Source organism: Malaclemys terrapin, chromosome 1 (genome assembly GCF_027887155.1).
Source record: "Malaclemys terrapin pileata isolate rMalTer1 chromosome 1, rMalTer1.hap1, whole genome shotgun sequence".
NCBI lineage: Eukaryota > Metazoa > Chordata > Testudines > Emydidae > Malaclemys > Malaclemys terrapin.
In genome coordinates, this window is record NC_071505.1 from 224,068,231 (window position 1) to 224,086,468 (window position 18,238).

The 18,238-nt window shown below is 41.3% G+C and overlaps 1 protein-coding gene across 5 annotated transcripts in view; it reads right to left on the minus strand.

Annotated features, from left to right (window-relative positions):
- The window catches only part of STS (steroid sulfatase), a 153,667-nt gene that overhangs the window by 53,373 nt on the left and 82,056 nt on the right, over positions 1-18,238 (minus strand). For 4 of the 5 annotated variants that reach the window (XM_054008226.1, XM_054008216.1, XM_054008248.1 and 1 more), the window contains 3 exons: positions 16,369-16,506; positions 10,639-10,731; positions 6,023-6,182 (listed from right to left, as the gene is read on the minus strand). In XM_054008226.1, the coding sequence (XP_053864201.1) occupies positions 6,023-6,182; positions 10,639-10,731; positions 16,369-16,506 (391 nt within the window). The remainder of the gene's footprint in view (positions 1-6,022; positions 6,183-10,638; positions 10,732-16,368; positions 16,507-18,238) is intronic. The other variant, XM_054008233.1, reaches the window with a different exon arrangement.

The window sequence follows — 18,238 nt, forward strand, 5'->3', positions numbered from 1 at the left end:
AATTACTAGCTGGAAAATTAAACCTACTGGCCAGAAACTGAAGAGAAAAGTTTGGAAATCATGGACCACCACCATGGTGAGCTCAGTACTCACTCCTAGCTAATGAGGAGGGAGAAGATACTGAGGCTTCTACCACAATGTTGTCCCTGGCCTCCACTTAGGGTTCCATTTTTGATATCACTCCCTGACTAGGAAGTGTCTGATAAAATTAGAAACTCCTTTCCTACCCCTTAGGGTCCTCCGGTCTGATTCATGGAATGGGAGTCACGCGATAGCTCGTTGAGATAGGAGCAGAGATAGGCTGGAACAGGGGCTGACTATCATAGAAACAGACACAGGTTGCAGGACCTTTTCATACCCCTTCATGACAGAAGTTTTGCCAACATAAATGCTAGTGTAAACATCAGGGCCGGCTCTGGCTTTTTTGCCGCCCCAGGCAAAAAAGTCTCCCGCCGCGCCCTCCGCCCCAGCGCCAGCGTGGCAGGGGAGGGCGCCGAACCCGGCCGCGGGCCGCTCTCCCTGACCGGCCGGAGCGCAGGGGGGAGGGCGGCGAGCCCGCGTGGCTCCGCTGGCGGCCGGAGCCCCGGGAGGAGGGCGGAGAGCCCGGCCGGGGCTCCGCTCTCTCCGGCGGCCAGAGCGCCGGGGGGAGGGCAGAGAACCCGGTCGGGGCTCCGCTCTCCCCGGTGGCCAGAGCGCCGGGGGGAGGGTGGAGAGCCTGGCTGGGGCTCCGCTCTCCACGGCGACTGGAGCCGGAGTGCCGCGCTGCGCCGCCCCCCTCCAGGTGCCGCCCCAAGCACAAGCTTGGTGGGCTGGTGCCTGGAGCCGGCTCTGGTAAACATGGCCTCAGAGGGAACCCAGGAATGACTCATCAAATGTAGGCAGACTCAGAGGTAACTCATTGCACATGGGTGAAAATCTCCTTATTCGGTTCCTTTTCTATTTTTTGGCTGCTGCAAGGATGAGGATAGGAGAAGAAGGTGCCTCTGCTACCCTCCCACTCCAGCCTCTTTGCTAAGGACGTGTGTTTCTTTTCTACTTAAACCCTTTTCTACTTAATCCCCCAGGGCCTGCTGCCTACAGTCAGAAGGGGGTTGGTCTCTGCTATCTTTCCCCTGCTAGAACCTCATTTTTGGGTCTTCCTCTCTGACGTGTATCTTCCCCCAGATCTAAACCTATTTGTTGGCTGGAGAGAGTTCAGAGGACTGCTGCTGAGTGATCCAGCCGCTGGGGTGCTTCATGCTTCACAATAACCTGTTTTGAGCTATTGTGGAGCAGTAATTATGGCATGTAGTTCTTTCCACTTCTCTTCACCTAGAAGGACTGTGGTGGCAACAAAGCAATTTGATGGCAGAGGTTAAAGCAGAGAAACTGGTGTGTGTGTGTGTGGGGGGGGCATCACAGGAAAAGAGGAAAAACAAAACCAAAAAAAAACCATTCCTAGGGGCTTAGTGTCCACTCAGAGAGCATGAGATCTATGTCCATAAAATCTGCACACATCAGACCACCAAGGATCTGACAGAGTGATTGTTTGTAATGGATGTCCCGGGGCAAGGCTGTAATTTTTCATATCCTAAACCTGTCTTGTCTGTTTCTACAAGCATTCAATAAATCATCAGCAGCAGAGTGTCTCTTCACTGCAGCTGTGAAGAAATACCAGTCTGGCGTATCAGCTGGTGCTCATTTTTGCCATGTAAAATTAAAAAGTGACCCTGCTTTATTGAACTCAAAGTAGCTTGAATATTCTAACAACATATGATGAACTAATTGTGCAGCTATCTAATTTGAGTTTTAATGGACAGTTAAAAATAGTCACTTCATAAAGTAGTTCTGGATGCCAGTTGTGATGTTCCTTCCTATTTTTCCCATGGAAAAAAAATTACTTTTTTTTTTCACTTTGAAAGTCATAATTAATTTTGAACATCATTTCACTGAGAGTGTCAGATAAACTGTATAAATGAATACTAATAAACTCCAACAATCTCAGATGGCTAAGATGTTTTGGGCTGCATGACTGTGCAGATGCATACGGGGAAATATGCCCCTTCAGAAAGCTAGCTTGCCCTTGAATTTAGCCACACAGGAGTTGAGGTGCTACAAGTCAACTAGCCTGGGCAGGTAGGGGAGAATAACGGGGGATAGGTGGGGAATGGATAGAGAATTTAATCTGCCCCATCAACACACCAGCCAACAGAACTCATAACAGAGCTCATATGGCATGTTGTCAGAGTATTAATTTATTTGTGCTATAGGCCAGCAGCAAATTACTTTCCCTGAGGAGCAAAGGGAGAGCAGGGAGGGAATTGTGACTCCCTGAACCACATTTCCTTCTCTGGGAATGTCTTGAGACAATACAGCAACATGCTTCTCCTTAGTAAAGGCCATGCCCTAGTGACACAATCTAGCCCAGAACTTCAGTACAGCAGACATTCACACTTGATCTTGGGAACCAAATTTTGCAGCTTCCAAAAAATGTTTCTCATTTTGCTCTGGAATTCTGCAGGAGGATATTTGCACTGATTAGGTTCATGGCAATGAATGATCTGAGAAATGGCTATCAATTTATTATGCGTGATTTCAATAAGCAAAGGTTCATTTTAAGAGTCCAAGAAGAAAATATGGGGTCAGACCCTGGCCCCTTTAGAATCACAGGCAAAACTCCCACTGATTTCAACCAGGATAGGATTTCCTGAAGTTTAAAACAATTTATATATTTGGATCCAGATTCTGCCACTCTCATTCATTCTTATTCTTAGAAGCATCCCATTTGGCCTAATAATAAGTAATCATAAGTTCTGCTTGATGTATTAACTCTGAATTACTTTGTCTTATTTTGCTTTATTTTTTTACAGGGGTCGGCAACGTTCGGCACGCGGCTCGCCAGGGTAAGCACCCTGGCGGGCTGGGACAGTTTTATTTACCTGCTGACGCGGCAGGTTCGGCCGATCGCGGCCCCCCACTGGCCGCGGTTTGCCGTCCCGGGCCAATGGGGGCGGTGGGAAGCGGCGCGGGTGAGCGATGTGCTGGCTGCGGCTTCTCGCTGCCCCCATTGGCCCAGGACGGCAAACTGCGGCCAGTGGGGACCGCGATCGGCCGAACCTGCCGCGTCAGCAGGTAAATAAAACTGGCCAGGCCCACCAGGGTGCTTACCCTGGCGAGCCGCATGCCGAACGTTGCCGACCCCTGTTTTATTATTTGTATTTATTATTTTGCGTAGGACCTCCAAGGAGGAACAGAAGGAAAGCTGCACTGAGTTTAGTTAAGCAGGTGCACATTTTCATTTTACATGACCAAATTAAACACCAGAAGACAGACCAGTATTTCTCCAGAACTTCAAAAAAAGAGCCTCTTCACTGCTGATCATTTACTGAGTATATTTAGGAAAGGACACAACAGCTTTGGAACTGTATATTAGCTCCTATGAACTGATCAAAAGAAAGGCAGGGACACAAACTAATTAAACCTACCTCTCGTATCCAAGAAGGGAAATTAGAACATACTGTTTTCAACATTACGGAGAAGTTGGATGAGCAAAATATTTAGCAGCCTTGAAGTCTAATGTGCCCTAGAAGTGACAGCCAGGGTATTAGTTCTTTCATCCCTTGACCAAGGATAGCATTAGTGACAACTGGGTCACAGAGAACTTACAGGATGGTGGGAGACTTTCACGTAAGATATTTTAATTTCTGTTTTCAGCTTTCACAATACCTTTTGTCACAGTTATTGGGTGATCTAAGACTTAGGACCCTTTCTATCTCTCTCAAGTGACAGGCTTTGCTTCCTGCACCTCACTCTGGGTGGAACCACATGGTCCAATAACCCTTAGACTGGATCTCTGGCCTGCAGCCTCCTTGTCTTCCAAAGGTGTTAACCTGACAGGCCCAACAGAATTTGGCACCCGTAAGCCTTTTCCAGCAGGAGTCTGAGACAGTGGCTGATTAATGACTTGAAAACAGTTTCTTCAAAACAAAGTATTATTTATTCTTTCACCCACAGGTACATAGCACACTGAGTGAAAGGTAAAAATAGTGAACATTTATATATATTGTGACAGACCAAGACCAGTGGGGTACAGGAGTCTGGTAGAGGGCAAATATACTGGTCACTGGATGAGTAGTTTTCTGTTCCCTGGGTGACCAGAGCAGGGCTGCACTAGAGTAATCAGGAACCTGCTAGAAGCAGTTAAGGCAGGCAGGCTAATTAGGACACCTGGAGCCAATTAAGAAGAAGCTGCTAGAATCAATTAAGGCAGGCTAATCAGGGCACTTGGGTTTTAAAAGGAGCTCACTTCAGTTTGTGGTGTGAGTGTGAGGAGCTGAGAGTGAGAGGTGCAAGGAGCTGAGAGGGCGTGCTGCTGGAGGACTGAGGAGTACAAGCGTTATCAGACACCAGGTGGAAGGTCCTGTGGTGAGAATAAGGAAGGTGTTTGGAGGAGGCCATGGGGAAGTAGCTCAGGGAGTTGTAGCTGTTATGCAGCTGTTACAGGAGGCACTATAGACAGCTGCAATCCACAAGGCCCTGGGCTGAAACCTGGAGTAGAGGGTGGGCCTGGGTTCTCCCCAAACCTCCCAATTGACCTAGACTGTGGGTTCTTCCAGAGGGGAAGGTCTCTGGGCTGTTCCCCAACCCACATGGTGAATTTCTGAGGCAAGAAAATCTGCCAATAAGTGCAGGACCCACCAAGATAGAGGAGGAACTTTGTCACTATATATATTTTATATATATCACTATATAGATATATATTTTCCCTTATCTAACTTTTAATTTTTCTTTCTTGGTGTAAATTCTTCTCATCCCACCTAACCCCTATCTCTGGCTGGGAGATGCAGACTATCGTGATTGCAACATATTTTCTTCATCTCCGTGTCTCCTTGCGTGCCTTTCAGCTCTCATTGACACTCTCTGGGCAGCCACCTTTAGCTCACCCAACCCCCCTCCCTTTTCAAGGCCTGGGTTCTTGTAAACTTTAGCATCCCCCCCTTTGATCCTCAGCTTATCCTTGGAAAAGTAAACCATTTTTAGCCTGAATGGAGACAGGTAAGGGGTATTCTCCAATAAGATTTTCCAACAACTTTCCGCAGTTGAGTTGGCTGGGAACGGTGAACCGCGGCCACTGGGAGCTGCGAGCAGCCGTACCTGCAGACGCTGAGGTAAACAAAGCATCTCGCAGCCCACCAGGGGCTTACCCTGAACAAGCCACGGACCACGTTTGGGAACCTCTGACTTAGAGGAAGATTCTACCTCTGTTACTGGTGTAAAGACAGAGTAACTCCATAAAAATCAATGCATTACAGTGACTTAACTCAGATCACAATGTGCTCCATAGCAGTGACCTTCATATATTTGCAATACTCTGCATAAGGGCTTTTCATTTTATCTGTTCTAAAAATTCTGCTGATCCATTTAATTTCTTTGAATGCCCCATTGGTCTCACCCTATAAAACTGCAGGAAGAGGACAGTTTCTTACAGAGCTACTCATTATTTTGTACAATTTTTTGAAATGTTTTATGAAGGATAAGGGAGGTGAGGGTTTAAAGGCAAAGAGTAGGAGGATGATCTAGAACATGGAACCTGATCCTGCACTCATTGAACAATGCCTAGCTCTTTTACAGAACTGTCCATCCATAGATTTCAAAGCACTTTACAAAGGAGGTCACACTACCTCCATGGACAAAGCACCCATGGATATCAGTGGTGCAGGATTAGTCTATAGGGTTGTTGAGAGGCTGGAACTAGAATTCACCAAGGGATCACCCAAGAGGAGATGGAAATTAATTATATGAACTAGTTCAGAAAAGGCAGTCCAAAAGATTTTGTCTTCATGCACAACATGGCTATAAAATATACCACAACAGTGCTATGAAAAAGACATTTTACTATTGTAAGCAATGATAAAATAATGAAATTTCAAATCCAGACTTTTTCCATGCTTCTCTCCCACTAAATACAGACATAAAAGCTAGCAAAGAGAAGAAAGGGTCCATGAAAAATACTGTGTGGAATACAAGAAAATGTATACAATACCTGTCTTTGGGTAATGGTATCCCTGCAAGTTTAACAACTGTAGGGAATATATCCATGTTACTTGTAGGCTCATCAATATGAACACCCGCCTGTACCACTCCTGGCCAGTGAAGAAGACCTGGCACACGAATACCTCCTTCCCAGTTTGTAGCCTTTCCACCTGAAAGAGTGAACATGGCTTTTAGCAGAAATTTTTTCTTCAGAAATGCCATTTAAACACCATTATTTAGTTTCCTCTTTACATGCCACCCTCACAAACTGGTTATTTTATTTGCACTAAATGTACTATTCCTTTACTTAGCTGATTTTTTTCCCCATATATATTTTTTCATTCATTTCTGGTTCCAAAATTTCAGCCTAAAACAGATTCTTTGGGAGAGTTTTTAGCTCACTGATATTAGGAGCCAAGAGTTAATATATCTATATCTATATATATATATATTAGTGTCGGATATATATATTTACATATTTATTTTTACAGCTGAAATGCAAGAACATTTGGAGGGGAAAAATAATGCCTCATAAAAATTTTGCCTGGTTCATGCAGCACAAAGGCATGTGCAGAACCAATTCAAACCAGAAGTCAAAGTATAGATTTGTATAGGTCTGAGGCATGAACACCCAGAAAAGTTTTGCAGCATTTTATTATAATTGCTGCTGTCGGATTCCTAAAGGGGGGAAAAGATTTTGGTATTGAATTCTGAAATTAAACACATCAGGAAGATGAGCAATGATTTCAAACACTTTCTGGATGTCCTGAAGATCTTTTTTTAAGTGACAGCATTTATAATTCTATCATCCAAATAATCAGACTGAGTGCAACACACAACTTACAAACCCATTTTTCCCTCTCTTAGATTCCATGACATCCATCATTGCCCCAGTCATCCAGTCCTCTCTGTCTAATGTGAAAGCCCAGCACATATTTATTATACAGATAATATACCTATTCATTACTTAATGAGATATGATTGACACAAATCCATATGGAAAATGTATCAAATATTGTAATTAATTGCTTACATAGTACCATGGATAGGCACAGTGCTCCAAAGTGTTTTAAAAATGAATATATGAACTTGGAAAAAGTTCCTGACCAAAAGAGTTTATCAGTTCTGCTCTTATTGAAGTCAGTGGCAAAGCTCTCAAATGACATGTGGGTTTTCAGGAGTGATTTGGTGGGTGTTGATTGGGAGCAGGCAGAACAACGCATGTCCTCAGAATAAAGTGTGTTTACTGAAATCCAGTGTAGCTAAGTTTATAAACAAGATTAATATTTTGGATATATTCATTGATGCGAATGGCATAGCCCCTGGTCAGGGGGCTATAATACACTCACCACTAGAACTGTCTATTATGATGATACATTGATGTTTTCTGAAGTTTGGCCTCCTGCTTTCTAATGCACTGATCTTCCTGAGATGCACCAACTTCCACAAGGACAGTAGAATTTTAGACCAAGATGGTAACCAGGGGCTGACTCATGAAAAGGGCTCTCCAGATCTCATAACAGTTTGAGGATCCTACAGGGCCTTTGCATGGGCTTAGAGGGCAATTAGTCAGAATATCATGATTATTTTCATGAAAGGGAAGCACTTCCTGTATTGTCATCTAGATTCACAATCAGTTCCTGGATACCATCTGCTGTTCTGTGAACACTATTGACAGCTTTATGGCTTCGTAGCTTCAACATTCTCTAAGGCAAATTGCCTTGCTGTGGTTTGTGTACTTATTTCTCAGGGGATTATTCCCACCACACCAGATATCATGATGAGAATCATTGATCTGAAACTTGTGGCATCCTGACTTGCTCTGAAAAGATAAATATCAATGAAAAATTATAAAGGCTGGAAGGAGGATCTGGAACTCTACCCTCCTTCTTCCAAAGGAGAGAGAATGACACGTGCAGAAGCAATGTGTAGAATCAGAGTGGCCAGAGGAAGCAATGAGGCAAGTGTGTTAGAAGAACTAGAGTAGACCCATTGAAAAGAAATACTCCTTGGGAAGTTGCAACCTGAAGAGAGCTGGGGCAAGTAGGAAGAAGAAGGTACATTTTCTTCCTCTGTTCTTGTGAATTATTGAGTTGAAAAGCTGCTGAGAAATCTGCTGTTCACCCACCCAGGGAAGGGGCACTTTGCCTCTCAGTATATGCAAAGGAGCCCAAGAAGCAAATGGGGCAGAATTGCTGCCTGATACTTGTAGAGTTCCACAAGCATCAACTCTTTCCCCAGTCCTTTTCAACCTCTACATGCTACCACTGGTGAACTGATCAAACAACATGTACTCAAGTGCCTTTAACATGCATATGAACACTGCCACCCAGTGCTTGGATGAGATTAGCTCTTGGATAAAGAACAGCTGGATGAAGCTGAACTTCCATAAGCACATCCGACTTGTCCACTGTTCTCTATACCGGCTTCCCATAGATTATCCAATCATGTTCAAGGTCTCAGTTCTTATCTTCAATGCACTTCATGGGCAGTGCCAAGGATAACAAGACCATCTAAAGCTCTGGGACAAAAACAGAAGTTGACAACTACATACCTCTGCCACAATGGAACGCTCAACGATAACAATAAAGCTCATCTGTACGGGAGACAGAACTTTCTCTGGGGGGCTGGTCCAAGACTGGGGAATGTACTTTCCTGGAACTAAGGACCATCACAAACCTCACTGCTTTCTGCTCCAATTTCAAGGTGCATTTGTTTGACATTTCCTTCTCATAATCACATAGCAATGAGGGAACAAAGAACAAGTGACATATGTGTAGTCACATTGCTTAATGCACTGACAGAAGGTGCTCAGATACTATGGTGATAAGTGCAGTATAAGAAAACACAGAAAAGTACAGACATCATCCCTGCATTGCAGCCGGGCTACTTCCTCACTTGTCTCTGCCCTGACACAACCACCATTTTGCTTTCAGGAAACAGACAAGTTGTTTAAGTCCTATGGAGGTTGAGAATAGACCTCTGAACCAGAGTAAAGGGTGGCTACAACAGGGGAACTAGATGCTAATGTAGCAGAATTTATTCTGCTATATAGATCTAGCTGTGTCCGATGACAACAGAAGCATTGCCAACTCCCATAATATGATCACAAACCTTGTAATATTTGATATTTTCTCAAAACTCCAGCTGCTTCAGTTGAGAAACTGCATGAGAATTTCAGCTTTCCTTTTAAAAAGATAAGTTTCTAGTCCTAAGGATTGCAAAGAAAAGCTTGAAAATGCAAAGCACCCTAAAGGCTCAGAAACCAGGAGACAAATGAAAAGAACCCAAACGTATTATTTAAAAATAAAACTCATGATATTTTAGGGCCTGACTCATGATTTTTGAATACTTGAGGTTGGCAGTACTACAAAAGAGGAGGAGGAATAGCCCATGAGTCCATATGCTGGCAGCACCTAGGCAGTAATATGCATCCTCACACAGAGACAGATTTTCTCTCAAAGTTTTTTAAAAGTCTCTTTAAAAGAAGAACAACACAGGTTGTATTTTTATGCATTGATGTTTACACTTTCTGAGTGACTATGGCCTTCAGCCTTATGTTTAATAGCTGATATTCCCCTTTTCCTCAGAAAAAAAACTGTAGGTGCAGAAAAAGTACAGCTACAACTCTGTGTTGTCACCTACAGAGAGATCCCAAATTTCCATTTCCATTGAAAACTTTATATTTTGCTCCCTTGCATAAACCTCTAATTCACATTGACTGCTATCGTTTAACTTTGTAAAATATTTTGGGATAGACTTTGTATGTAAGATGAATTAGGACACTGATTCTATTGCACAGACTTATTAATATTTGGGCTTGGTTCTCACAGAATGATCAAAACTGTTGAAAACATCTCTCTTTCTCTCTCTCACTGGAGTTTAATCAGGGTAAACTTTTCTTCCTACCCAGGCACAACAGGAAGTGGCCTCCCTCAGCCTATTTATTCTTTTGAATGAAGAGAGAATAAGCAGAAATTAATTACTTTGCTCACCTGTAGTGGACTCTTGTTTCTGAATATCTAGGATAAAAATGTGTTGCTATTTCTGGTCTTCAAACAGCACACCATTTTTAATGGCAAGACCATCTGCTAACCCCTCTGCTTTATCTATTTTCAGTGTTCTGTCAAGTGTTGGTTTATTTTTTTGGTTTTGGTTTTTGTTCTGTTTTTTAACTTGAATTGTCCTGGTTCTCATACAAGAAGAATTGACAAACAGAGATGGTGAATGCAAACTGCCTCAAAGCTGATGCTCTTCTCAAACAAAAAGCCTTATTGCTCAGGATAGTGTATTCTATTTGCAATGTCAGGATGGTTTGATCATTCCAGATGTACAATAGTAGAATAAACTAGAGACGGGATGAAGTCCTGGCCCACTGAAGTTAATGGAAAAACTGCCGCTGACTTTGATAAGAGTCAGTTTTCACATAGTATTATTAACTTAAATTCTGCAGCAAAAATACCATAAACACTGTCAAATTGATTTGCATGCTAGTTCAAAAAAAATTAACAACTTGTTAATTAATAGTTTTAAGAAACACTGATGAAGAAGCTTATCACTGTAGCACATCACATTGCAGAAGATTATAATTTACACCCCTTGCTTATCTTTAACAGGTCTACTCACATAAGTACGTTCTACTAGATGTGAATAAGGGTTGAAGAATCAGGGCCTGAGTCTTCAGCAGACATTGATAGTATGAATCATCCTCCAATAGACCTTAATAGATACATTAGCTATGAACGTATTCAGAATCACAGAATTTAGAGGTAATAGTATTAGAGCACAATCAGGAATCAGTTAACTTGGCTCTCTTCACTATTTTCTTATTTTTCTATTTGTATCTTATTTTTGGAATAGAATGAATATTATCTCCTGTACAGCTGTTCAGCTATATCAGGGAGGAAGAGTCTGGAATGGAAGATAATTGTAATAGCTTGTACTATGAGTGTAGAATCCAAAAGATTCAGTCATTTAAATCAGAGGAGGGAGCAGTAGCTTGGAGAACCTTCAAGGCATATGGAACTTCAGAGTCAAATATAATTCAAATGAGTTTGTTTAGTGTGAATGTTTTAAACTTTAATAGGGGTGCCACAATCAAAAATCAAGAATATTAGTTATTACATAATGGTAGTATTACAATAGTATCTAAATGCCCCACTCAGGATCAAGGCCCATTGCACTAAGCACCGTACAAATGCATAGGGAACACATTGTCCCCACTCCAATGATTACTGGATGCAAAAGACATCTGATATCTCTCTGTCTGTGTGTATCTGAAAGAAGATGGCTAGACAGAGTACCAATAAATAAAAAGGGACCTAACCAAACGAAACCAAGGTGCATCAGCATCACATCAGACCCAACAAAATGATAATAATTGGGGAAATCAGCTGTCTGCAAATGGCACAATGGGAGAAAGTTTAGAGAAATAATTTCTCAACACTCTAATGCCAGGTCTAAGCTACAAAGTTAGGTCGACCCAGCCACGTTGCTCAGGGGTGTGAAAAATCCACACTCCTGAGCCGACATAATCCCCAGTATAGACAGTAATAGGTTGACAGAAGAATTCTTCCATTAACTAAGCTACCACCTCTTGAGTAGGCAGATTAACTATGCCAGCAGGCAAACCCCTCCCATCGCTGTAGTGAGAATCTATACTGAAGTATTGCAGCATTTCTAATGAGGCTTAAGTGATTGCTTCTTGGAACAGCTCCAGAGCACACCAATGGAGAGGCTATTTTCAGCATTGCGTATGTCTACACCCGAGCTAAAGGTGTAATTTCCGGCTCAGATAGACAGACCCATGCTAGCTTTCCTCAAGCTAGAATGCTAAAAATAGAAGTGTAGCTGCAGTGGCATGGGTTGTGGTATGGCTGGCTACTCACCCTAAGTACCAAGGGTTCTCGGTGGGATTGTACTTGGGACAGCTAGTCCATCCCACTGCCCGTGCCACTGTTATTTTTAGCTCACTAGCTCAACCACAGTTAGTGCATGTATGTCTGCCTAGCAAAAGCTTTGCACAGAATAGCCTATCCAAACTATCTTGAATCCAGCAGTGAAGGCAGTGCAGCATTGGCTTGAGAGTGGGCTAGTGAGCTAAGTACATAGCCAGGCCCTGTATCTGGCTTGTACTACCTGCCCTGAAAGCCACACGATGCTGTCTTCATTGCTACTCTTACATGAACTAGCTGGATTCAAGATAGCTTGGATAGGCTAGCCCATGAAAAGCTTTTCCTGTGTATGTTTCAGTGACCACAATATAATTATGTTAAACATCTTAGGGAAAGGCAAGCTGCAAAAAATTGACACTGTAACACCGAATTTAGAAAGGGAGCTGTCAATAAAATGAGGTAGTTAATAAGGCCCTGAAAGTCAAAAGTATAGTAAGTAAAGACTTTACATATGGCAATGGAGAACAATGTCTGAGAAGGTCTGCATACCTCACAACAAAATCAGAACCTGGAAGTCCAGAAGTAAACTACCCTGGCTAAATGGCAAGGTTCAAGAAGTTAATTGAACCAAACAGATATCCTTCAATATTTGAAATTTTAACTCTAGGAAAGCCAAAAAACAGGGGCATAATTTACAGTGAGTAAAAGAGAAATTAGGAGATTTAATATAGATTTTGACGAGCACGTTGGAGAAGATACCTATCTTTGACCAACTCACTTCTGGTAATGAAGATGAGGTAGCCTCAGAGATTGAGGAATCCGAAATGGTGCTGGAAGAAATCAATAATTAAAAAAAAAAACCAATAACTCACCACATCCAAATGTACAAATACAAAGTAGCTGAGCTGCTAGCAAAAATATACAATCTCTCATTACATTCAGCTACTGTACTGGAGGATTAGAGGGGAGCAAACGTTTCCACCTATATTTTGACTTTCAAAAGGTCTTTGACAGGTCCCTCAGAAAAAGTCTCTAAAGAACTAAGCAATTGTGGGGTAAGAAAAACTCTTGTCTGAAGAGATATTGAAGAGTCTAGGATTGATTATTTTATGAAGGAGAGAGGTAAGAGAGGACATCATGGAAGTATACAAAGCTATGAATGGTGTACATTAGGCATATTGAGATCTTCTGTTTTCTCTGACTCATAACACAACAACAAAGGGACATTCAATGAAATTGAAAGGTGCCAAATACAAAAATAATATAATCAAAGATGCCTATTGTTGGGTTTCTTGCACCATCTGAAACATCTGGTACTGGCCACTGTTAGAAAGAGGCTACAGGGCTAGATGGGCCATGAGTCTAATGGCAATCCTTAAATGTATAGGTCATTATGTAACAGCATTCAGGTTAATTAGAGGAGGACAGTGAAGATTTAAGCAGGATTTGTTTATTTGCTGATGGTGTCAAAGAGCTAGTTAACTACAGTGTCAATGTCGGGTTTTAATTTTGCATTGTATCCAGCTTTTCAGAGATCACACTATAATCAGAATACAAAGTTTCAGGAAATAATAATAGTGATGTCACCTTTTTGCAATCTAGCTAGCTGGTACCAGACACTCCATCCAAACAGCCCCTAACTTTTATTATTGGGACTGACCTGGCTGTGTAACAAGATAAATTAGTGAGTTCAAACTGTGAAGATCTGTTGTGAGCTTTTGATTTAGGGCAGAACCAATTACTGTTGAATAGACTGCTACATCTTTGATGAGAGAGTCAAGAGGTTTGATTAATGTTCACACTTTCATATACAGAAAGGCGTATTATTGAGATTCCCCAGCACAGACACTGAGATGCCCCTCTCATAAAGTACACCTATTACTTTCTATTCCTCTAAACCAGATGAGCTAAATTCCAATATACATACACAAAAGCAAGAGGGATAGCTTTTTAGTCCAGTTAATTTTCTACATATATTAATATCCAGTGCCTGATAGTTTAGGACATAACAGGTATGATTTTCAGAAGGTCAGTCATGCAAATGTACTGATCTTGCACACCCAATTTGTGTATGTAAAAAGGGTCTTCACACATAAAAATAACTAGTTATGTGTCTAATGGTCCATTTCCCTTTGTGAGCTTTTGACAATCAAGCATGACATATCTTAATGTTAAAAAGATGCCTTTTGATTTGGGGCTTTAGAGTAGAGTGTGAAAGATAAAATATAATCCACTATATTTTCAATCTGTTAGGGTAAATTAAAGTGATTGCAGAGATCTTTTAAACATCTTAGTTTCATTATAAATGTCTTTTATTAAGTTGCTTATCTTCCCACCCATAATATATTAATGCATTTATCAGCTTATCTAAGAGGAATCTGTAAATCACTTAATAATACATTTAAAAAAACCCCAAAGGATCTGTTTTCTTCTTTAGGCCACACTAGCTATCAGATCCATATTGATTCAACTAAGATTGAATTGTTTCAAATTCTTCACTGTTATATAAGTAGAAATATAATACTCTATGTTAAATGAAAGTTCCAAAGGAAAGTACATTCCCCAGATTTATTCATCTTCTTTCTCAGATTGTATCCCCCATTTTATGTCTGACGTTCTAAAGCACTAACATTTTTAGAGCTTCCAAAATTAATTGGGGCATGCCTACAGCTACAGATGTGTAAGTCTATGGTGCTTTGAATATGGCAAGTGCTACATAAGGGCTAAGTATTAATATCGTTCTGATTCAGGATAATGATAGATTCCTCCAGCTGTCAATTTCTATAGTACAATAGGACCCCTTGTATATTCTGTAACCTCCACAGTTGTGGTTGTTGCAATTTTTGCCCTACTCATATCTGAGATTGTTTCTCACCCACTTTATAAACACATTAAAGTTATATAGCTTCCTCACAAGGTGACCCTACTACACTTTTATTACTTCCTGTGACGCTCTTTTCCCTCCCTCTAATTCTTCTTCTCTGAAATCATACTCAAAGGCAATGTGCTACCTGCTCTATAAAATTACAGCTGGTAAATTTAGGGACTGGTTTTCCAATTCTCTCCCTCCATCACCCAAAAAAGGAAGGGAAACAAAAATTAAAGCACCATTTTCACAAAATTTTCTCTGGAAAGAGTGAGACTATCTAAACGTGTCCATACAAGAACTAGGCATCTCTCTCCTATTTTGATGGAAGTTAAGCTCACTTTCATCATCACAGGCCTGCTTTTCAGAAATGCCATGTACCTGCCACTTCCACGCTGAAAATCAGACCCTGTTTTAGCAGCTGGTACTAATGAAAACTTCACAGTGCAGTGGAACGGTAACAGTTCTCTTCCTGTCTCTCTTCTTTACCTTCTCCCTCACCTAATATTCCCCCACCCTCTCCATCTGGTACGTATTGGTGAGTGGGATTGTGATATCAAAGGGAAGTAATCCTCTTCTTCCCTCCCGCTCTTTCTTTTCTTCCTCTTTTCATTCTCCCCTTCTCCAGAATCACCTTGTATACTATAATCATGTGCATATCATGACCCCTTTGTCTGAATGAGTTACCAAATTCATCTGCATATTTTGCACTGCTATTGCTTGAAATGAAATGAGTCAACAAGTGACATCGAGTCAGGGACACATGAACAGACAAAAAGAAAAAGATCATCTGTTCAGCTAGATTTTTTGCTACTTTGATGTTCACCTTATCTTGCTAAAAACACTATTCTCCTCTACAGCAGTATGATCTCATGGACAGCAGGTCTTATTACAATAAGGTAAACTTACTGATGGTCTCAAGCCGCTACAGAATTACTTGAATTTGAAGTACGCATTGATTGTCGCAATAGCTGTAGTGGGAGAAAAGCAATTAATTTGCGTGCCTTTGACACCACTGATCATACCCTCCTCTTGAAATCTTGTGCTCCTCTGGCTTTCATGACTCTGTCCTGTCCTGGTTCTCCTCTTATCTCTTTGGTATTTTTCAGCATCTCTTTCACTGGGTCTTCCTCCTCTGCTGCTTTCTATGGGTGTTTCCTTTGTCCTTGGCTCGCTCATCCTCTCTCTCTACACCCTTTCTCTATGTGACTTCACCCACTCACTTGGCTACAATTTCTGATGACACACAGCTACCTCTTCATTCCTTCCCTTTCTTCTACTACCTAATCAGGTATCTCAGCCTGTTGCACTGATATCTCTTTCTGGATGGCTCACTGGTCTATTTAAAAGCATTTTCAGAAGTGCTAGACACCTAAAAATCTCACTAAAGTCACTGGAGCTGCAGATGCTCATCACTTTTGACAATCAGGCCATTTACGTTTAGGTGTCTAAATATGGATTTAGGTTCTGGACATTAGAAGTTTAATGTTAGGAATCCAGATGTGAACATTTTGGGCTTACAGCATATTACAAATGGTGCAGAGTAAGCAGCTAATTTTCGACACATGTTTCTAAAAATCATTACAAGAAGCTCACCTTTATAAATTCCATTATACCCCCCATGGACTTCTCCAGTGCTAGAGACTTCTTCAACGTGTGCCCCCTGGTCAGATGTGAAGTATACAAGAGTCTTATCATTCAAATTCCATTTCTCTAGCACATCCAGAATCTTTCCTGAAAAAACAAAACCGAAAGATTTAAACTTTTATTTATAACCTGAAAGAAATAGACATTTTTGCCCTTATTAATTTTTCAGATGTTTTTCCTTAAAAAAAACATTATTATATATAGCAACTGGCACCATGCAGAGCAACTAGGTGGCTACCCCACAGAGCTTGCTGCTATCAAGATTGTGGCTTGATTGCTGCAGAGCCTCCTGACGTATAAAACGAGAAGATTTGTGCACATCAGAGGAAAGGGCTGCTCCACAGAGAAGCAGCAACCCCATAACAAGGAGTCTGAAACAGTTGATCATAACTGAAAGATTCACAGTATGCAAAGTACAGTTAACAATGTACTAGAGCTTTGCCACATGGAGGCCTTCAGAAGAGGCATGGCTCACCTAGCGTATGTGCTAGAATAAGGCACTCTTAAAAGAGTAATAATACAGAGAAGAAGTGCCTCTTGAAGCTACACGATTTCATTATCTAACTCTGCCAATCAATCACAGTTGGAAACATGCTCTTGGGCAGATCAGAATAGACCCTTAGTAAACTAGAGAAAAAGTTTCAAAATGTAAATTTATATATTTTAAGAGTTGAGCCACATGGATATGTTGTGAGCATTCAAAATACTTTGGGCCTAATTTTCATTTATACAGAGGGCTCTTCACCCTACTCTGACACTGTAAACAGGCCTTGCAATGGGGGTAAATTACATTTAAACCAATTTTAAGACTCCTTTACATTGCTCAAGTTTTGTAAAGGGGCTTTAGTGTAAATGAGAATTAGGGCCTAATGCTAAAGTACATTTTTGTACTGAAAGAAATGTAGGATTATTGTCACTGCACACAGATCAAGGAAAAAATACAGCACAAATAAAACAAGTGTGCCCTTCCCAACACTGCCCTGCCAATGAGCCTTAACCTAGTTCTTCAAAAGATCCATACAGTAGAAAGATAATTCAAACTCCATGACCATTCTCCTCATCCTCTCTGCTTAACCAGTCAAGAAAGGTGACAATGTGGGTGGCTATTTTGATTTGTTCTTCTGTCCACTAAAAACTGGTTCCCCAGCTGAAGCATTCAGCTACCATGTTAAGTAGCATGATGCAAGAACCCAGAAATACAGAATCCATTTCATTAGGAGTGAGGCCACTTAAACAGTTTTCAGATTATAATGGCTTTCTGTCATTATCAACCTGTTCTGGCTTAGAAGCAGTTACCTCATCCTTTTGCTCACCAATTCCCTTGCAAGTTGCAATTCAGTAAAATCACAGTTCTGTAATGTACTGAGCACTTACTGGAAGGGGCTGAGTGCCTTCATTTCCTACTGACTTTAATGACTGGGCTCTAATTAAAGGGATACAACCAGTTAAATAAGCAGTGTCTATTGTTCTGGTTTGTAAAATAGGAGAAAAGTAGCTATATAAGAATAGGAGAATTTGTTAACATAAATTTTGAAACTTGGTGGGAGTTGAAATTTCCCAACAGAGCTGTGGAAAATCTGTTACAAAGGCTGACATTTGAAAGCTGGTGGGTTGTGGGGGGATTTGGTTAACAGCTCATGCAACTCCATCTGACAAGTCATTTTGCTTGTTGGAGCAAGTAGGCTAAGTGCCAAAGAAAGAAAAAGGCAGTTTTCCATTGGTTGTGCTTCCTAAACACTGTCGTGTCTGCTGATAAAGTGGTGGTGATGCAGTCAGAAAGTTAGGTTGGACATTGTGTGGGTACATATGATTTAAAAAA